At 46.8% G+C, this 22,599-nt stretch overlaps 1 protein-coding gene across 2 annotated transcripts in view; it reads right to left on the bottom strand.

Annotated features, from left to right (window-relative positions):
- The window catches only part of PLXNA2 (plexin A2), a 312,031-nt gene that overhangs the window by 35,709 nt on the left and 253,723 nt on the right, over positions 1–22,599 (bottom strand). For both annotated transcript variants that reach the window (XM_074936273.1, XM_074936274.1), the window contains exons 15-20: positions 21,557–21,693; positions 16,843–17,010; positions 13,767–13,860; positions 7,360–7,599; positions 5,495–5,638; positions 2,869–3,103 (exon numbers count right to left, since the gene is read on the bottom strand). In XM_074936273.1, coding sequence (XP_074792374.1) covers positions 2,869–3,103; positions 5,495–5,638; positions 7,360–7,599; positions 13,767–13,860; positions 16,843–17,010; positions 21,557–21,693 — 1,018 coding nt within the window. The remainder of the gene's footprint in view (positions 1–2,868; positions 3,104–5,494; positions 5,639–7,359; positions 7,600–13,766; positions 13,861–16,842; positions 17,011–21,556; positions 21,694–22,599) is intronic.

Below are 22,599 nucleotides of genomic sequence, written 5' to 3'. Positions count from 1 at the left end.
TTTTCACCCACAGTTATGCTGTCAAGAGAGAAATGTGATTACTAACTGAGATTTTTACCTAGAGAGGTTATTTGCCTGAACTCCTCAATCTCTTTGATGCAGAGCATGCTGCATAGAAGACAACCTGGATCATATCCACATGCCCCCTCCTGCCCCCTTGGTACCTGCATGAACCCTCTCATATGCACCCCCCACCACAATTGCTCACTCTCCTCTGCAAAATGTGTTGACTCCCACTTCCTCTGAATCTACACACATACCATTTACAAATGCACAACTCCCTACACCCTCAACACAGGCCTCTGAATGTGTATACACTGATTCACAGCCACCCCATGTACAAATTAGCTTCTATCCCTACCTTTCACCCCATGTAAACATGCACATCCCTGACACAGCCCCGCAATGCAGTACCTGCCCAATGCACTCACCCCCCCACCTCTACCATCTCCCAGAATGTAACCTTTGACAGCAGGTTGGCAGGCAATGCCTGAGCACGGGAGAGCAACCCTGTGGTGTTTGCACCTCTCTGCGCTACGCTTCCAGCCCGTTTTCTCCTTGGTATCTAGGACGCCATGCTGGGCTCCCGGGGGCAGGCTTCCAGGAGGTGCAGTGTGGGCTCTTTTCTCTCTTTGTGCGCCAGGAGAGGCACAGGATTATTCCACTTTCTAGTTCTGTCTCATTCCTCGTCAGAACCATACAATTCCTATGGGGTCAGAGTCCCCTTATGCCTATAAGAAACTCCTTCAGCAAGTGGCCATTAGAGAATGAGACATATTGACCAGGCATCCTGGAGCTTGAGCAGTTTCCACAATGTAATCTCGATGTGTCACTTAAGCAGAATCAAGCTTTAATCCTATTCTCTGCACGTTAGGCTGTGTCTGCATCCCATACACTTGTTATGGCCTTCCCTAGTTGTGGGGGCATACGTCCTTGCCTCGAAGGTGCAGAGACTCTCCTGCTCTCTGAGCCCATGTGGGAGACACTGACCTAACCTTTGCTCTGAAGCTATAAACAGGCTCAGAAGGCCTTTGATTCAAACCAGTTCTAGCAACATGGGGTAAACAGGAGCTGGTTACCAGGGAAACTAGACCTGAGACTAGGTACTAGAGCTGGCATCAAATCAATGGAGCTCAATGAGAGGAAAACTCTGCTAGGCCATAAGAAGTTTCTCAGGAAAAGGGGTCAATTTATAAACTGATTGTCTGTCTACAGTTTTTCACCATGGTGATTTTTTTTTAAATATAACATATCTGCCAACATGTAGATGAGAAGACGATTAGCTATGCTGAGCAGGAAAGAGGAGAGGTAGAGAAATCTGCATATAACGTGAACTCACCAAAGAACAGAGCTCACTTAAGGGCTGTAGAAAATTCAGAGCTACAATGCCACGATACAGAAAGTGTGTGGTGTCTGTCTGTGTGTATGAGTGTGACTGTGTGTGTGTTCACGTGTCTGTGCAGGACTCTGCCTGTGTGTTTAACTATAACCCTGTCTACACTAGGGGATTTGAACAAAACATAACCACTGGCGCTCCCACTGGTTCAACTGCCCTGAAGCTGGGGAGGCCGTAGTGGAGACAAGGCTCTGGGGACTTCCGCAGGTTTTACCACTGTGTCGTTTAACTAGGTCAGAGCCAAAAATGCTCACACCTTCACTATTCTAGGGCTCCTTAACACTGATGCAGCTGATCTTGTGGGAATTTCCCACTGAAATCCTGTAGGGCAGACCAGGCCTATGTGCGAACGCATGTCCAGGCATTTTGGTGAGTGAATGTGCCATTTCTAAATGTTCCTGCAATTTAGCTGAAATGGATAAAAGGAGAAGAAGTGGATTTAGCATTTACCAGTGAGAGAAGTGGAGCAGTAGCAAAGCATATGTTCCTGACTGACACAAACAAGCCATGGGCTGTAGCTGCATTTCTTTCTGACATGACAGCACCTAGAAGTCTTCAGAAGTCACCCTGTTCTAGTCATTTGTCAGTGCTGTGACTGTCTGAAGCCCTGGAAATCCCAAAGGGGGAGGCTCTGGTCTAGATTAGACCATTTTGCAATAAGCTGAAGGGATATAGCTCCATCCTTAACAGAGGCTCATGAGAGGGAGGATCAGGAATCCAGGCAGAACTTGTCACAAACCCAGGATTCCTAAGGGGACTGCTTTCCAGGAGGATGTTTTTGCTTCTCCTCCGTGACCTTAGATGGTAAAATCCAGGCACCTGTCTGTGTGGGCAGATTGAGGGAATCATTAGAAAACCCTGCTTGATTTCTAAAGAAACCAACTGCACTGACACAGCAACACTTTCAGAAAGCCCTCCCTGAGTCTGTACTGCTCTGATAGCCCGGCAGACCCCAGAATATTTATAGCTCTCCCATCGCTGCCTCAGCCCTCCCCTTGGGTGGGGGGAAAAGGGGCTCCCATCTAAGTGGGGCGCTCAGCATCCACACCTCCTCTGCAGATGCGATGGTGCCAATTGCAATGTGGACACTCTTCCAGTAGGAAAAGAATAGAGCCGCCAGCTCGGGAGTGAGTGAGAACCTCTCCAGTTCACACACTGGGGGAATTTTCAATTGGTAGGTCACATTTACCCAGTAAGGAAGTGGAAAACATTTCTTGCCAGGTCTGTGAGATTTAGAGATGGCTCTGGGCAGTTCAAGGGGCCAGCCATTGTAAATGCCTGGGTGACGTGGGCAGGTTACGCAGACTCTCAGAACAGAGACCCCTACCTGGCATTTGGAGCTGCAGCTTTGGTCTCCCTGTAACTTCTGCTAATTGGCACCGCCCCACGTACGCTGGCTTCGGGGACCGCAGTCATGTCAAAGCCCACTCCCCTTTGCCCCGTCCTGAACACAACAACAACGGGGTACTGACCCTCCTTGCATTCCAGGGCCACCCGAGACTCCAGGTTGTCCATCTGCATCTGGAGCCTCTTGAGGGTGAGGTCGTTCTCCCGGGACTTGCGCTTGTAAGCGATGAGGACGATGATGACAATGATGAGAAGCAGGCTGCCTCCCGCCGCAATGCTGACAATGGCGGGCAAGGTCAGCAGGCTGTCCGAGATCACATTCACCGAGCCAGGGGAGAAGACGATGCCGCCCACGTGCACCTAGCCAAGCAAAACACAGGGGGGCTCAGCCAGCGGGCTCTGCCTGCTGTGACCAGATGAGGGGAGGGGGGGCAGTTACACCTGCTGGAGGTGGTATTTGGGTGAAGAACTGATCAGCCTTGAAAGTATCTCCACCCCTTTCAGGCAAAGCCAGTGTGCTTCCCATGCATTTGGTACTCTCCATTAACAATGAGCTCTCCTGAGAAACACTGGGTCCCCCTTCCTAAATTCCTGTGTCACTTAGGCTGACTTCCCATTTCAGAGACATTGGGCTCTCCCCATCTATTCTAGCACGTGCTCTCTCTGTAACTCCCTTCACCACAGTGTGCTGGCACCCAGTTTCTTCCTGCTGCCCCAGGAGCTGTCTTGTTTGGTCAGGTTTCAGAGTAACAGCCGTGTTAGTCTGTATTCGCAAAAAGAAAAGGAGGACTTGTGGCACCTTAGAGACTAACAAATTTATATGAGCATAAGCTTTCGTGAGCTACAGCTTACTTCATTGGATGCATTCAGTGGATGAAGTGAGCTGTAGCTCACGAAAGCTCATGCTCAAATAAATTTGTTAGTCTCTAAGGTGCCACAAGTCCTCCTTTTCTTCTTGTTTGGTCAGTTTCAGCTGCTGCATGACAAGACGTACAAGTGCTGCAAAAGCAGTCTGGTGCTTTCTCCAACATCTCTGTCCCTGGGTTACGTTGTTCCTTACTGGTATCTGGTGGAAAAATCTCTGGTCCTTGCTTATAAGCTGAAGAAATCTCTTCTCATTTACTCCCTAATATTTTGGATGCTGGAGCAGAAAATGTCTCTCCATTTCAATCTCTCTTCTGTCATGCTGAAAGCTATGCTGTTCCTCTCTGGGTTTGGACTTTGCTTTCTCTCTCCCATTTCCCATGTCTAGCTTACAGTCACTCATCGTGCACTTGGTAAGACGTTGACTTTGTTCCTCACCTTTCATTGTGGAGAGGTTTCTGCTACTACAATAGCTTTGACCTCTCATCACGAAGGACACTGGATTCACCCCTGGAACTATCACTGCTCACTCCTGACCCAATCCCAGCAGTGCTGCTGACCACACTGTTCTGCTCACTCACCCAAGCTGGGGACACTGTGATTTCTGCCCTAGTGGTTATCTTGGCAGGAGAGAAGAACCAGGGACAGGAAACAGTGCCCTCTGAATAACTGGTGCTCACTCCTCCTGCTCAGATGGCGGATAGATTTTCTCTGCTCCCAAAGCCCCTTTCTTTATTGGTTAGGGAGATCATTCCCCAGTCTGCAAAGATGCTGTCAGAAGACATGGTAAACAGCCTGTCTCAGTTACAACTAAGACCATATGAACACTGGCTGTCTTCAAAAAAGAAAGGGCACAGCCTATTTGAAACACACAGATGGCTTCAGTTCCTGATAAATACGTCAGCCTTTCACTATCTCAGGCTTTGTTCTTATTATCTGATGGCTCCATTTGACTTTCATTTCACAGGCTTTCAACTCCCTTTTGTAAACTGCGGACATTAGAGACAGAGTGACAATTCCACTGGCAAAGGAGTTCAAGGAAAACCAAGAACGCGGGCTGGGTGAGAAGAGAAAAGAGAAGAGGCTATATATGAAAGCTGAGGTATAAACAGACTGGGGGTTAAAATGGGTTAGGGTTTTCTTGAATGTGCCAAGGCCTCAGATATAAGCAACTGTCAGCAGGGAAGCTCTCGTGTGAATTATACTGTGATATTTCAAATATGTTTTGGTTGCTGAACTTGAAGAAAAATAAATCACAATTAAAGCCTCATTTGAGCTCTACCCAGACACTTCAGCAGCTGCCCACTTGGTCTCTAACTGCATCAGAGAGGAGTAACACTGCCTAACGCTGCAGTAAATGAAAACACAGGAGCTGCCATGCTGGATCAGATGCTAGCCCATCAAATTTAGTACTCAGCAGTGGCCAATCTCTGATGCTTCAGGAAAAGCCAAAAGTCCCCCAATACACCCGGCCAATTGTACCATGCTGTCCACAGAAGCAAAATTCCTTCTTGACCCCTGCAGATGTTACAGGAAATTCACTCATGCCTTATAGAATGAACAACAAATAAAGAACGGTGAAAGAATATGATACCTGGTACTGATGTCCTGCTGACATAAATACTTGAGTTTCTTGGAATCTCTAACAAGCCTGGATAGTAGGAGGGCATCTCCAATGAGAGGATAGAGATTTCCTCCTTTCTAATCCACAGCAATGCTTAACTTCCTATTAAACAGCCATAAAGGGAGGTAAAACCTATCAGATTCCTGACAACGCTAGGAGAAATGGCACTCAGCTGCCTCAGTGAGCCATACAAAGAAGGAAGGAAGGAAGGAAAGATTAGATACATAGATATATAAGGTAGCTAGATGGTGTTTTGACCTCACCATAACTTTGTGCTGCCCGGTGAGGTTCGGGGGCTCACACAGCAGTTGGGTCTCAGACACAGTGACAGCACAGGGGGTATCTCCGATCAGGACAGTGTAGTTTAGCTTTGCTCCTCCGGAAGCTGGTGGGCACAGATTTTTGCCCTATTGACAAAGGTAGAGAAGACTGTATAAAGATTCAGCATGTTCCTTGGCCATTACTCATCTGCCCTTTATCCTCAGTCACAGCTTGCATGTGCTTTAAAAGGAAAGGCTGGTGTCACCCCTTTTCAATTTCTACTGGCTTCTCTCTCCAGTTGGCAGAACATTTCTATATCATTTACACCCTGGGTCCCAATAATGGAGGGTGGAGAAGACAGGCCTACAAGGGGTATTACTGTCTCTAAGGCTATGTCTACACTGTGCACTTGACAACGGTGCGGTAAGGTGTGTGGCTGCTCTTTATCGCCAGGAGAGAGCGCTCCTGGCAACAAAATTAAAACCACCTCCAATGAGGGGCGGTAGCTTCATTGCCAGGAGCGCAGCTCCTGCTGACACCAGTGCTTTTCGTCGCTAAAACTTTTGCCGTTCAGGGGTGTGTTTTTTCACACCCCGAGCAACAAAAGTTTTAATGATGAAAGTGCCAGTGTAGACACAGACAAAGCCTGTTGTACTGCTGTGTCTCAGGCCCACTGTGTACTTTCAATTGGCACAACTATGTCAGATAGAGATGTGATTTTTTTTAAACCAGTAAAAGCTATAATGTAGACACCGTTATACGAGTGTAAGATGGTATGGCTTATTTTGCTTTACTAACCCAGAATAAGCTATACAGATATAATCACTTATATACTGGTATAACAGTGTCCGCACTAGATTTTTGGGAGGGTTTTTGCACACCACTTTAACTATGCTGGCACAGTTAAAGCAACAAAACTTTTAAATGTAGACGAGGCTTCAGATTTGTGAGAGTCTCAAGCTAAAAAAACTTTATGCGGTACAGTAGGGGCATGATTTTTTACGACATTACTATTCTGGAAAAAGCCCTAGTGAAAACACAGTTATACCAGCAAAAAAGTACTTTTGCCCATGTAGCTTATTTCATTCAGGGATATGGTATAAGCTATACCTGCAAAAGCACTCCTGTGTCTACACTAGGAGGGTGTGCCAAAACAGCATACCACAAACCTTTTTCTAGTGTAGACTAGGCCTAAGAATGTGAGCAACGGAATTACCCAGACAAAGTTCCCCTGGGTTCGGGGATTTTCCCCACACTGTATAAGGTAAGGAGTTTTTACCTCCTCTTCCTTCTTCACTTAGAAGGTCACAAACTAATGGCACCCCACTTAATAAGAAATACTTGATGTTGCCAGAATACTTTTCAACCCAAGGTGCTTACGCAGCACCACATAAACAGTGCCACGTCTGGAGGGTGCCACACAATAGGGAAAAGGAGGAAAAGTTTGCTCTATAATACTAGAGCAAACCCCTGCTCACACAAAAAGTCCTGCAGGGGTCTTTAATGTTCATGCAGAGCTGGCAGTTTTTAAGGTGTACTCTGAGGTTCTTTCAGATGCAAGTGCATTTACCTACTTGGGAAGGCTGAAGGGCTGAGTCAATCTGTGATATCAGGGATCCTGTATATTTCAAACCTTCCCCTCTCCTCACTGAGTTTGCCAGCTGACCAGCAGTTATGGGCTGTAGCCAAGCTGTTTTGCATTGCAGCTCTGTAACAAGGACTTGATCCACAGCCCTGCTCCTGGGGCTTAGACGTCACTCTTTCCTATGACACTCATTTTGCATTCCAGCGTACGCAGCTTTCTGAACGAAAGAGAGAGCAGCTGGACTGTGCAAACTACTGGAACTAATGTCTCCGGCATTCGTACCTTGAGGATGATGGGCGATCCTGGTTTCTGATCCAAAACCCCAGTAGGGCTCAGAAGCTCAAACGTTGGGTTTGGGTAGTAAATAAACTTAGTGTCATTATAGATCAGCAGGGATTGCACATTGTTAAAGAGAAAGCCAAATTCGTCCGGTCGCTCAACAGCATCCAAGCCAGGTCGGTACTCAGGAGTGAGAGGTGGAGCTAAGCAAGTCAGGGTAGTTGTGTTCACAATCTTACAGACCTGGACAGGAAAGGGAAACAAGAGAGGAAGATTAACACTGTGCCACAAGTACTCCTTTTCTTTTTGCGAATACAGACTAACATGGCTGTTACTCTGAAACTTTGAATGAGAAATCTCTTTTACAGTCTGATCTTTGCCCAGATATAACATCCAGTGGCAAATTAACTGACTTCCATGCAGTTACACTCATTTAGGCTTTGTCTACTATACAGTTGCTAATTGTCTTTTAAAACCCTTACACCAGAGCTGAATTTGGCCCTTTCAGACTGGAAGATACACAAGACTCCAAATCTATCCCAGCTGAAACCGGCCATTGTCAGCAGACTTGTTTTGTTTACTGGCCTCTATCTGAAATAGCTGCAATGCTATTCCTAGTGAGACAGGTGCCCACAGCATAAACGCTACCATTACAGTTGCTGGCCTCAGCAGAGGGTATGGGAGGTGAATTTTCTTCTCAGTTTAGAGCCGATCTTTCCAGGGCAGGCCAGAGACATGTGGTTAGAGGGACAGCATATGGGAAGCTGAAAAGGGTACAGAGGGGTATGTATTACACAGGAAGGACCATAGTTCTAACGCACTGGAAATAATGTGAACGTGTTACCAAAGCTCATCAGTGCAACACACACACACACACAGTTGCAAGATGTTAATAAAACCTCTTGCAAGCACTCTCTCTTGTGCTGATCTGAATCTGGCTGCAGTCATTGCTGGCACTCAGTAGCACTCAGTAGCTGTGAAAGGGGTTTCAGCTGCATTTGTCTATCTTATGTCTCTCCTCTGCAACTTGGCAAGTAGGAAAGAGGAGAGCAGAATAGAATTTGCCTTTATGCTGAGCCTGTGAACACCTGCTATCTTTTTAAACTTTACAGTGCAATGAGTTAGGGACTGAGGACCAAATTCAGAGGAGCTAACGCTTGTATAAGTGAGTGTGAGTGGGTGTTACTGACATGTCGTGGGTGGGTGGAAATGAAGGGCTGTAGCAGGAAAAACAGACAATAAGAGGCAAAAGTGGTGCTTATGGAAGTCAAATCATATCGCGCACACACACATACAGGTTGAGATAATACAGTGAAGGGGATGTCAGCATTTTCTGAAGGAAACCTTATTTGAAATATTTGCCAATAAACGTTACCCTTATGGGCTGAAAGCCAGCCAGAAGATTTTGGGAGGAGTAAGCTGAGGGAGAGGTTGCACCCCTGCAACTTAAAACCCAAAAAGATAGTCTGCATCCATAGCACCTGAGGCTGTGATGTTATTTGTCCTCACACTCTACCGAGCCTGGCCAGTACGTGAAGAGGGAAGGAATGCCCAAAGGCTGTAGGCAGTTATGTGGGTTCTACAGAATGTTGCAGTCTTCCTTCCAAATCAGTACTGAGTTACCGGCACAGCACTGGGGAGGGTTACAGGAGTAATACAAAAAACAGGGTTCTAATCTCTCCTGGTAATTCATGTTACATGGACCCTTGTATGCTAGCTAAATTCTGACTTGGCTAATTGCATTCTGCCTCTCTAAATTCCCTCTGCGGATTCTGATGGATTGGTATTTAGCCCGAATCATTTGCTTAAGCATGAATCATTAGAGTCTCGTTTTTGGGAGAGTTTGTGTCCCCTCTAAACCAGCACAAGGACACAAGAGTGGAGCTAGAGATAGAGCTTCAAACTGAAAATGGCTTAAACAACTAAAGAATCACAAACCAGATTGCTAAGTACTTTTTTCTCTTCTGCTGCACTGTATTTGCCAAACATGCCTTTGAACTGGACCCATAATTAATGTCTAGTCTTGGCTACACATTTGTGATCAGAGACAATCTTTTAATACTGAAGAGACAGAAGAATAATCAACGGATACTGAAGGATTCTAGGTAAAATGAAGGTCGACTCCTGCTGGGCTGAGGATGCCTGTTGCTCCCCGCTTCCGTAGGGGGAAGAGTTTGTTTGGAGGCAGAGCATAGCTTTCTCTGCTAATTTATTTAGAAATCAGGCCCTATAAAGCTTCAGGGGATGTTTAATTTGGCGTCCCTCCACAAACAGAAGATTTAATTCCACTCAGATTTGTTTATTTAGAATTATCTTTGTAATAATAATAATAATAATTTTTTTTAAAAAAAAAGCAAAGCTCAGACCTGAGCATGGGGGGAAGGGAAATGGCAAGTCTGCTAAGTAATGAACCCTTCCCAGGGTAGCACTCAACAAGTTCAGTCTTTTTGCAACACGGAAAGAGTATTCTCAGGTTCAGCTGGTGATGAATATTAAAGTGAGCATACATCTCATTACAGCATGCATGGACACTACTTAGATCCTTGCAAACCCGGGGTTCGCTTCAGCTCAGCTTCCTTGGGTGGAAAGTGCTAAATTAATATTAAGTGTTATTTCTGCAGCATCAGGAAGGACAGAGCACAGGACGGAGTCTCAAGAGATCTAGAGTAGCAGCCGTGTTAGTCTGTATTCGCAAAAAGAAAGGGAGGACTTGTGGCACCTTAGAGACTAACAAATTTATCTGAGCATAAGCTTTCGTGAGCTACAGCTCACTTCATCGGATGAAGTGAGCTGTAGCTCACGAAAGCTTAAGCTCAAATAAATTTGTTAGTCTCTAAGGTGCCACAAGTACTCCTTTTCTTTTTTCAAGAGATCTAGATGCAGTCCCCAGCTCTGCTGCAGACCCCTGTGTGTCCTTGAGAGATTCACTTCACGTACGCTGTGCCTCAGGTCTCCATCTGTAAAATGGGGAAAATACTTCCTCCCCTCACAGGGATCTTGAGATTTAGGTGCAAGTTCGGGGACGTACAGTTTCTTTTAATGGTTCTCACAGATTGAGAACCACTGCTCTATTGCTTAGTCTTATACCAATTCCACTAACCCCACTTCTATCATTTTAGCAGAGACACATTTCCTCCCCAACATGGTGGAATTCAAAAGACTCCTGAACCATTCATAGAACATCTCAGCAAAACGGGCCTGTTCTCTTCCCTACATCCGATATTCCTTCCACTATTCCCACAAAATCTGAAACACCTCCCTTCTTAAAATCAGTCTCTCAAGTCTGACCCGTAAGCTTCTCTGTGCTGAGCAGATCTAAAAAGTCATTTTGCTTCTGAGTGAAAGCAAAACTGTTTCCAATGCAGAATGGCTCTTGAAAGTCATTAAATAATAATAATAAACTGGATTTTTACAGCATTCTGGGCGCCTCACATAACATCATTCAAGCTCATAAAACATCCAAATGCACAACAGCTCAAACAGATAAAACAGGACAAGATAAATGATAACCATCACTAATTAACGTCATAGCAGCACAAAGGCTGTCACCAGGGCTGGGTGACATTATTTGGACAAAATTTCCAGCTGCTGAAAAATGCAGAAATGTTTTGTTCAACCCAAAACAAAATATTTTCAACTTTTTCAGTTCAGCCAGAGAACTAGAAAAACAGACATCTGCAAGTGTGACAGCCTGGGACTAGTACTTTGCAGAAGCAAAGTAAGAGCTCTATCTGTGCTTCCCCTTGCAAGTTCTTAGGGATGAAAGCTCAGCTCAATTTGCTCTCAGGGAGGTCAAGAGAGGATAAAGCGCACCAGCAGCTCAGCCAGATACCAATGTGCTTCTGTGTGCCGCAGGCTGAAGGGTGGAGGTTTGACCAGTTTTTAGGGCAAAAGAAGGGAATGAAAGGGTCTAGCTAAAGAGCAGCACTGTGCACTTGGCACCCGTGCAGGGGCCTGGGTATGCTGCCAGCTGTTCTGCTGAGTGCGCCTGGGGAGAATGCAATTTATGCAGTCTGGGCCCAAAGGGAAAAACATTATAGTTCTATTTATTGACTTTTTAACTTTCCATGGTGGTTTATGAAGTGTGGGACAAATGGTTTAAATAAGGGGCTCAGTTAGAGCTAACTAGGCGGGAGGCATAACAACAAGAATGAGGAAACACACACAGCCCCATGCACACAAGTCCCTAAAGAGCCACAGTCCAGCCCACGAAAGGGGTACCTTACTTTCTGCACACCAGCTCCCTTCCGCACGCAACAATCTGGGGCTTTGCAGGCACAGGGGCCACATGTGCATTTCTGTGTCATGCTGCAAAACTGGGACCAATGTAGCCACTAAAAGCAAGTGCTGTTAGCGACACCTACTGCAGTGGTATGAGCACCCGACGTCCAGCAAACCTCGTTGTTCTTGAACATCTGGTTGGCATGACCTGCATGGTGCAGCTCCCTGCCTTCCTTTGTTCCCAGCAGTCTTTTCCCCTTGAACCAGCCCATGTGACTGGAATGCAACTCTTTCATTTCATACGATGGAAGGCATCTTAACAGGGAAGCAGCCTCTCAACTTATCTCATGACTTGATCATTGCAGCAAGAGGGAAAAAGCAGCTTGAAAGCTTTTTGTTCAGTGGTGGATTCTCTCCCTCCAGCAGCAACGCCCCCCCCCCACGTGTGCTTGCTGGGCCCAGAGCTGCTATGATAGCAGCTGTATTTATGGCACAACAGATACAGAGGGTCTACTAAAAAACAACAAACCCCAAGCTGGCAATTTCTCATTGCAAACCTAGCTGTGGGCCTGCACAAAAGGAGCAAGGCAAAGTAAGCCTCTACAGAGCAGCCAGGAATTGATATCTGTTCTGTCTCTCCACTGAAACATGCCTGTGGAGATGAGTCTGGGTGAGCCCCCATGGCTGCTGGGAGGAAGAAGGGCTCTCAGTCTAGGGTATGGGGATCCTGAGAGCATGGAAAAACCAAGGGTCATTTCAAAAAGAAAATGAATTTGCAAGGCCCAGGGGAGGGATTAGACATTGACCTTGAGGAGATGACCTAATAGGGCTCTTCCATGACTGAGACTTCCTGGCAGTTCTGTGCTGGCCCCGGGCAGCCCCTGTACCGTATAGCCACCCCTGGGTCACTGCAGAAGTCATTTCTCATTGTCTGTGCGTCAACCTCACTCTGTATACTCAGCGCCCTCCCCTGCTGTTGGTTTGTGTGTGTATCAGATGATATATAGCTGGGCCTCACAATGACACAAGCGCCATGCGCCTCAACAATTCCCGACTCCCTGCTGCTTCCCGTCACTATGGGCCTCCGCGGCTTGAAATACTAGGTCCTCCTCAGCAGTCTCACCAACAATGCCCATTTGGAGCCGATCCACCTTGCTCCTCATAGGGCCACTCAGTAGCACGGGGCTGAAGTCACCCACTGCAGAACTCCCAGGCCCTTTGCTGACCTAGGGAGTAAGTAGTCAGGTGCAAAAGAATCCAAGCCCGGCCATGAAAGACCGTTTCCTCTCTTCTGGAGTGGCTGCCTAGGGGCCACAGGGTCTGCGCTGGGGGTGTGGCTGTGGCAGCATGCCGGGTTTCATGCATTCAGCCAGCCTGCTTGCCAGATGGGGAACTCAGCTCAAAGGTTAAGTCAGTGCTAGCACCTGGGGTCCCCAGCTGGTAAACACAACAAACACTGGAGGGTAAAGTTGATCTGAGCCCAGTCTCCCGCCCTTAATGACAGACGAAAGGCCATATCAATTAATAACCTGTCCTGACCACTCTCTTTATTACAGCAGCACTGGGACAAAGGCTCCATCAGCACTTTCGCTTTACAATGCACGATCTCAGGCATTTCTACCTTCCCTGTGCAAATGAGTTCATCACTCAGATGCCCCGGTATATAGTATCTCAATCTCTGATCAAAGCTCCTTTTAGAAATCCAGTTAAACAAAACAAGCAAACAATTCAGCTGGGACAGTTATAAATGGCAGAAGCTTGAAAACACCTAAGAGGCCTTTCTGAGTTTGAGGTGCTTATATTTAACTAGAAAATTAGATTTGACGAGCGTTAACCAATAAGAGTCTTCCTGTTACCAAGCATTTATATAGTGCTGCCAGTGTATATGGTGTTTCTCAAAAATGGAGGGTGGATTTGATTAATTTTGGGTGGTTCTGAAAAGAATTCACAAAAAGCTATATAAAAACGTCAAACGCACGCACGCTCCAGGATGCAGCAGCTGTGCCACTGAGTGTGTCAGAACAGGAAACACCTGGACTGCTGAGCAGGCCTGACTGGTCGAGGCAGAATGCACCTGTGCCGCTGTCCAGCCTATTAACACCTCACTGCTTTCAACAGGTAAAGGTGGGGCTGCTTATCTCAAGAGGGCTCAGGGGGAAGCCAGCTGCACTTCGATGACAGCTACTTACATTGACAGACTCCTTGCCATTGTACTTCACACGGATCCTTGGCTCCTGAATCACATCCAGGTCGGACCCTGTGACGGTCAGCGGCGTGTGTCCGCTATAGAGAAGCAGTGAACACCACATTAATGGAGTTTGCCAGGGAGAGCTGCAGCCGCGTCTAGCGACTGTGCTCCAGCAACACAGAGGCTTGTTGATCTCAGAAAGATGTTTTCTGTGGACTCGACAGGAACTAGGTGACACCGTGGATTAATACACTATTGCGGAGTCTCTGGGGAGGGATGTCTCTCAAGTTAATTGGATTTTCTGGTCTCGGCTGTCCCCCAGTGGACAGTCACCTCCTACATAACACTTTAAAGGCTCGGCACAAACAAAAGCAGCAGGATGAAAAAATAAACAATCGGGACCAAATAAATAAGGACAATAGATTATTCACAGTGTTTTAACGATTTATACAGTGAGTCTTTTAAGTAACAGGGTGCTGCATGATGAATGGTATGGGCTATGAAGGGATGGTTATTTCTCCCGCTTCCAGATCGCAGGTTGGGCACAGCACAGACACCACACACCACATGTAGCAGAGGTTTGGCAGGACAGGGATGACAAATAACCTGTCTGGTTAGCCACATGGGAATGTAGGGAAGCAGAATGTAATGAGCCAGGTTAGAATATGGCCACGATTCTGGTGTGAATACCTCCAAACTTTTGAAAAAAGCACCATGGGATCTTTTATTCTTTGGTTTTGCTTCTGCTTTATTTGCTGGACAGCATCTTCAGTAGCCCACCACCCCTACCTTTCTAAAGGAAATACCAGCTATGTCTCTTAGCATCTCTACCAGTGATTCATATGAGCCCACAAAACCCCTCTCACTCAAGACACCAACTCACCCTTGATTTCAGGCTGCAGGGAGGACATCACTTTTAACCTGCCTTGGTCTTTTCTCAGAGGAGACACTTATTTCTCCCACTGGCAATTTTTAAAAAAAATTACTGAATGTGAAATTAATGAGCCTGTTTCATCCTTTGTGCAGATTCATGGAGTTACACCAGGGATAATTTTGGCCTAGCTTTTTAAGACTCCACACGTCAGAGTGATGCTGCAGCACCTGCCATTCTGTCCCTAGCAGTGAATCTTGGATAAACGGTGCATTTCGATTAGCATCAGCTTTTTTTTTTTTTTGGTTGCTGCTGTTTTTTGTTTCATTCCAGACTCTCCAGAGCTACAAGAAGGAGACTTTAATGAGCAATTGTGCACTTTGTCAGCAGATGGGAGTGATCTTGGGGCTTTATTTGCTCTCCCAGAATCTCTGCACAGATTGAGACGGCTGTAATTGCCTTGGTAATTACAACTGGTTTAATAACTCTGGACCTGACTCTCTACCTCAGGAAATGTGGATGTTGTAGATGTTTGGCAATGACTGATTCAGGACCCTGCATGGGAGACATGCTATTCAAATAGGTTCTCTTTTGTCCTTACCTGGTATATCCTGAGAGACGAGACCGAATGCATGTCTGCATTGCAATGTAAGCCCAGGGTTCAAACTCAGGCTCAAGCCTAACCCCCCTTCCATTTACACACAAAATCGCGCTAACCCAGGGATTGGACCCTGGGTCCCTGGGCCCCAAGGGGATGGAGGGTCTGAACCTGAGTCCAGCTGGGACCCAGGGTTCAAGCTTGTTGCTTTGGAGTGTAGATGCAGGCCCACTGAACTCATGCTATGGGAGTCCACTAAAAATATCCCATGGGCTGACTTTCTCTGTCCTCTGGACAGTCAAGTTTGGTGGACAGTCAAGTTTTCCCGCACTGAGCCACAAAGGGCTGGAGCATCCACGCTTTGGGAAGGCGCTAGGAAGTCTGGATATGGGTGGTTGGACTCCAGCACGCATAATGCAGCTGGAGATGCTGGTGCCCCAGGTTTGGACCCAGGGTTCAAGAGTTCCTAACCTGGGGTTACAAATGAGTGTAGATGCTCAAACCCTAGGTTAACAAACCCAGCGTCTGCTAACTTGAGTACTACTAACACTGGACTTACAATGCAGTGTAGACATACCCTGAGGTGCTTTAAAAAGGGTTTTCTGAGCCTCTGCAGCCACCATACAAGGATGCAGCTTCTAGACCTCACCCTGAAGCTGAATATCTCTAACACCCAGTGACTTTCAAGAGAGGGGAGGGTGTTCAGCTCCTTGCAGGATCAAGCCCTAAATAGCAACGTCTTCAATATTTACACAGGTGAACTAACCCCTGGGTCAGCTGACACCAGCTGCACGTTGACAAAGGCAGCCAAACAAGCAAAGAGAATTCAAAAAGTATTCTCCCCAGGGGAGCAGGTTCTAGGACTCTGAGCTCTGAACCATGTTTTCTAGCAGGTGGGGGACCAGGAAAAGGAGCATAATAATTTTTAAAGTTAGTGTGGATCCCATGGCATGAGAGTTTCCAGTATGATTCCTAACATAGATGGAGGGCAAAGCAGGTCAGATGAAGGACCAAATGCCAACAGCTGCCTAAAATGCAATCAGAGCGGGTTTGCAAAAGATAAGTTTCCTCCCCTTTATGTTGGTTTTTTTTTTTGCTGTACATGAGCACATCTGAATGCAGGTAAGCACAAGAGATGGATCCCAACTAGAACACTGGATCGCAGCTTGCTCAGATCATGGGGTAAATTTGGCTTAGGGGATCACCTCCATTTTTGCAAACTTATCCAAACAGTTGGAATCTGCAGGAATGGGCTGGCAACTGCATGGGTGTGTGTGTGGGGTGGGGGTATGGGGGAGGGTGGGGTGGTCCTTCTCTACACTTCCTGCTTCCAGGTGAACCAAGAACCTGGTTGGAAAGGCCTCCTGCCTGGTATTTCAATACTGCCTGCCTCTGGGTGGAATATGGGGAAGAGGGAATGAAAAAGAATGGACTCCTTTAAAGAACACTTCCTTTGAGTCCGGGGTGAAGGCCTAGACCAGTTCCCATAGAATCCAACCAGCTTGCGCGTCTCTAGTTCTATTGTATCTGGTGAGTTAGCTTCTGTGCCCTGCATTCACTCCCACTGGGGAAGGAGATGTGATAGAAGCTGTAAGAGACTCTTGTTACCTGGCTATGCTCCACTCGGGTTCGATGCGCTGCACTCTGGGGTCATCAATGTATTCAAATTCCAGAGTGCTCTCTAACTGTGCCCGGTCCACACTCACAGAGACATGGATGGGGCCCAGGCCATGTGCTGACGGAGCAGAGACACACACAATCTCATTCATGGATCTCCTGTGAAAAAGAGAAACAGAAGAGCGGTTAGCCAGAGAGTATCCGTGCTACAGGAGCGGGAACCCTCTTACGTTTCCATAGTGCCGCTCCTCCCAGGGAAGGCTCTACATCCACTGCAATCTCGACTCCAACCGCAAATGCAGCTGTTTCTGGGCTGGGATGTGGCAGCTGTTAATAGCCCAATAGCAATGCTGTCCACCAATTTAGGACAGGAAGTGAATAATGTGCTTTCCAAGTCGAAACTTGTAGGGAGTCAGGTGCTCTTGACACTGAGAATTCATTAACATCACAGAGGAGCAATGAGGGATCCATGCAAGAGGAGACCCATCCTGCCTATCCAAAGAGAAAGTCAGACTCCCTGAAATTACTCTGTGTGCCAAGCAGCAGCCTCTCACATCCTTCTGTGAACCTGCTGCCTTCTGCGGGCGTGTGAAAGCAGACGGCTGTTTTCCAAGTGAGATTTGTATGCTTATTCAAAAGCCAAATTCTTTTCCCCCCGTGGCACACATGGACCTTGAAAAGCAGCCCGTCTCAACCTGAGAAGGGCCAGGCAGAACTAGAACATATCACTACTCTCTTTGCAGCTTTGTTTTCCTGTCCCCCTTGTGGAACAGGGAATGAACCTCAGGACCTGATGCCTGGTGGTTGGACAGACCAGACCATCTGCTTCTCTAAGCGCCCCAAAGAACTGCTACGTGGGCTGCTTAACAACATGCTTAAACAACAGAAAGGGATCAGTTAGTGGTTACAGCAGGGGAATGAGAGCCAGGACACCTTGAGTTCGTCTCTCAACTCTGCTACTGATTCACTCTGACACCTTGGGCAAGTCACTTACCATCTCTGTGTCTTGATTAGTTCATTTCTGAGACGGGTCTAATAACACTTATGCAGTTCATAAGTGTATTGTGAAGTTAGTGTTGGCATGAAAGGTGCCAGACTGGCAGCCCTGGAGATCGAGTCCGATATTTATCCACAGATGGCATTGGCAGCGGTAAGACAACTCTGAATTGGAAAGTGGAGAGGACAAGGCAGGCTCCATGGGCCATTTCGTCCTGGGCCTGACTGCTGGGAATGGCAACAAGGGAAAGGAGACCCTTAGTGCCAATCACAATAGAGCTCCTTGAAAAAAGACTTTAAATCATTTGGATTACGTTTGGTTTGGAACCTTTGCCGACTTGACTAAACTGCTGTTCTCGCCTTGTCTCCCACTGTCTTGTCCATCTTCCTTTTAACCCTTTCCTCCCACATCTCCTCACTCTTCCAACTCGATCTATTTTAACAGAGAATACGTTCTTTATTGGCGGGGACTTGCAGGGCCTGTGTGGGAAGGGCTGGGCAAGAGCAATAATTCTTTGCCAACCGTTGTTGCGACAACTTGATTCCATGAAAAGGAGCCCTCTTTTCATTCCTTTCCTGCACTCGCCTCTCAAACGCTGGGAATGGCACCCCCAATAGTCACACAGCCAGCATTGCTCAGAAAGAGCTCATTACACTTTCAGCTGCCTTTTATCTCCGGCATCCCCACATCCCAGTGGCCTGGCATTGGTGCTGACGCTCTAGTCTGCCGGAGATCAGAATTCACAGGGCCCTGCTTAGCTCTTCCATGAGATTTGAAGTGACGCATCATTGCTGGCAGAGTCACTCTGAGCTCCCTGTGATCAGTTAATTAGCTTTCTGTTCTATTATTATGTCGTCATGGTGAATCTACCCACTCTTCCAAGAGACGGGAGAATGGCGGAAGCCGTAATTAGAGGGAATCTCATTAGAAACTGCTTCATCTAATCAGGCTCTCCCTCACCTCTACAACAATTCGAGTTCATTGCCACAAAGCAGGCCAAGGACAATACGGACCGCAGTGTGCCAGAGCATGGCAAAACGGTGTAATTTATATACTGCTGTTTGCGGTGTTTAAGTTGCTGCTTGTCTGGTGTAATTAGAACATGCAGATAATTTAAAGCATGGCAGGATTTTGCAGGTCAGAATCTGAAGGTGGCCTGAAAATAATCATATATTTAAGGGATTAGAGTATGAGGCTAATTCTGCCCTTGAATGCACACATGCCAGTTCCTCTGATTTCAAATGCAGCGTGGCAGAGGAACTGATGATAAATAAATGATAATGTTTGGCCCTTAAGGAGTAGCTCACTTGCACAGGATGATCTCAAAGTGTTTTATACCCCATGAAGTGTGGTGCTCTAGATAAGCGACAGCGTTATCCATTATAGAGATGGGGAAATTGAGGCACAGAGAAGGTGACTCTCCCAAGGTCAGGACGAATCAGCAGAACTGGGAACAGATGCCAACGGTCTTGATACAAAGCTCCATTCTAAACATTCAGCCACAATCTACCTGATATGTGGTATCCAACATGGAAAGAGGAGGGTTATTGGACTATACTGCCCCTTGCTCTAATTTGGCCTGGCAGGAAGTAGGATATTGGATTAGAGTTTATATCTAAACTCTATGGGGCAGGGACTGTTCCTTCCTATGTGTGATTGCCCAATGGGGCCCTGACCCTGACCAACAGTGAGGACCAATGGTCCCTGTGTGCATAGTTGTTAGCTGAATTGACTCTTAGCAGACTGGCTGGTAGTCTACAGCGCCAGCCTCAGCTCAGGGCTATGTAAATGCTGCCACCCATCATGGGCCCTACAGGAGGACATCCCCCACCCCCCACAAAACTTGCCAGGGCTCTGCCCAAGCAGAGAGGAACCAGAAGAGAGAATCAACGGCAGAAAAGAATGAATTAAAATAGGCAGCAGAAATAATCACCAGCTTGGAGCAGGCTCCGTTTTCCTTTTTATCTGTTCCAGAGACATAAATGGGACCTTTTTGGGAAGAGCTGAGGAAGGTCATTAAATCCTCTCTTATTAACATGGTGTTCCTAAACCATCCCTTCCCAGTTCAACCATAAAGTGGGAACACAGACTCGGTTTTACCTTTTCCAAGGCTGAAGGGAGCAGTAATTACAGATATACAGCACTCTCATTGGCCTCCATAATATATCCTGGGACTAGATGGTATTACAGAATGTACTAGGAGGCTGAGGGGGAAGCGCAAGTCTGGGTGCCTCCTCTTACCACATGCCTACCAATTCCAGCTGCACTCCAACTGGATTTGCAATTGGCAGTAGATCTAGGAGTCAGACTGGGCCACAATGGTAGTCAGGACTCCTGGGTTCCAATAATTCCCTCTGGTAGCTAGGCTAACCTATTTAGTTCTCTGATTAAGTTTCCCTCTGTAAAAGAAGGATTATTCTTTCCTCCCTTTCACTGGGAGTTGTGATGGTTAATTCAGAAATGTGCATAAAGTGCTCTGAGGTCCTCAGATTAAAAGGGATGAGATGGATACAGAATGATCATTGTTAACATTCCAATATGCACACATCCTTAGCTGAGATCCTCTTCATCTTCCAGCAGAGGAATCACACCTCCACAGTCTTCATATACCTCATCTATTCCCCCTGAGAGGCCTCATCCAGGACTTGAGCCCAGCATCTCCTCACCTGTTGCCCAGCTGGCTTCAGGTTTCAGGCCATTATAGAGGCCTACAGGCTCCAAGGGAAGTTCCACCCCTGAAGTTATTAAATGTCCAGCATTTAAGTGGAGGGGAAAGGTTCCCAGAGACTGGCAAAAACCATCTCAGCAGCTGGCAGCCTCCGCCCAGAGTACAAGGGGGCAGAGTCAGACAGTCCCTTGCTCTCATGTGTCTCAATATTTTATAATGATATATCCCTGATTCTCCCATCCGCTGCCCCTGAAGGGGCAATGGTCTGGAACAGGGACTAAACACAAACTCTGTACATGAGCTGCCAGGTGCATACAGGATTACTGCATAAGACTCCCCTAGGCTCCCTCAGTGGGCGCAGAAGGGAGACATCCCCACTGCCCTGGAGGAGCCTCTAAGTGGATGAGCTCCTTCATCAAGTGGCATTTGTGGGCAGTTGGCCTGATTTCATGACCCCAAACAGAACATTTTCCTGAAAGAGTAGATTCTTCCTGTGTTCCCCCTCTTACCCTGTAATCTTACACACCCTGGGCGGAATATTCAAACGCACTCAGCGTTGGCCTGACTCTTCTCCCAGTGGGGTTAGTCAGGCTAATGCTGAGCACTTCTGAAATCCCACCTGTGCTGTACAAGAGATATGAAGAGCGTGTCCTGTTCCAGTGCATATATATTCCATGTACACTATGCAGTCACGTATGCACGGCCTGCTGTTGTTGTATGGAACGTATAGTATGTTTGGGCGGGATTACAGCTGCTCAGGACGGACTGGCTTGAGGACTATTAAAAGGGATTCTACAATTGCTGTGATGTTTGTTTGGAATTTTTGGAGGGGACATCATTTTAATATGCAAATCACGGAACGGGATAAAATTAATATACATAGAATCAACTAATTGCAATGGCAGATTCAACCGCTCTCCCAGACAAGATGACATAATGGGATTAATGAGAGGACGGGAGTTTGCAGCTGGAATAGTCTAGAAGCTGCACTCGGGTGGGGTGAAGGGATCACAATACAGACACACTCTGCCCCTTCTTACCCATAGAATTCGCAGGTCTGGTTTCCCAGGAACACAGACACGCTGCTGCCGGCACCCAGGTAGTGGCCACTGATGGTCACCATGGTCCCTCCAGACTCCGGGCCACGGCTAGGGCTCAGGGAGCTCACCGCTGGATTCTTGAGAAGGAAAGGAAAGAAAAGAAGGTCACTGTTTTTGTCTGCTGGGATCAAGCCAGGATCAGAGCACGCCTGAGGGAATACTGAGACACAGCAGAGAGTCTCCTTATTCTCAGTTCATAGGCCTGGTGCCACAGCTGCCCTGAGCAGCTGGGAGTAGCATATGTGGGGAAACTCACCTCAGCATCCACAACCCAATTCAGCTGCCAAATTCTAACAAGTCTCAACTGAGCATGTCCAAACTAGGATTTTTTTTTACCAAAGGCTTATAACTCAGCTAAATATGGGTGTTCTTCCCCACAGGGAAGCAGCAAAAGGCAAACGCTTAACAGGGCAAACTTCCTGCCAAAGTCTTTGCCAAACTCCAACCAACTGGAGTAAAGTTATAATCAACAGAAAACAGGGTCTTATAATGGGAAGTGTTGGGCAACCTTAACTATATGTGGCACTATCAGCTCTGCCCATAATACACACAAACCAATAACAAGAATATTGTGGTTGGAGGGTCTATCTTCCATCAGTGACAGAAGGAGTTATCTGGGCATCCCTGGGAGTTTACAGTCCTGTATCCTCTTTGACATCACATCAGTGTTTCTACTGTAACAATGCCAGTTTTTATACTGCTTGCATCAGCAATGACTACTTATTCCTTTTAAGAGAATCTGCAGAAAGCAGGTACTTTTTTGTTTTCAATGAGTGGATATAACCACATTTTTTCACTATTGCTTCCACATTACCACTTTATGAATCATCTGCAAACTGGCAGCATCCCATCTGCATTCTGTGGGTACTACCTGCTTCATAGTACAGAGTCGCAGATTGGATTGGTGCTGTTTTTCCCCATTGCTTTCAAACCTCAGCATATGCTTACAGGTATCAAAGGAACTGCTAGACTGGATTAGACCA

The sequence above is a fragment of the Natator depressus genome, chromosome 21 (assembly GCF_965152275.1).
Source record: "Natator depressus isolate rNatDep1 chromosome 21, rNatDep2.hap1, whole genome shotgun sequence".
In the NCBI taxonomy this organism is placed as follows: Eukaryota; Metazoa; Chordata; order Testudines; family Cheloniidae; genus Natator; species Natator depressus.
This window is presented reverse-complemented; position numbering and strand designations above follow the sequence as displayed.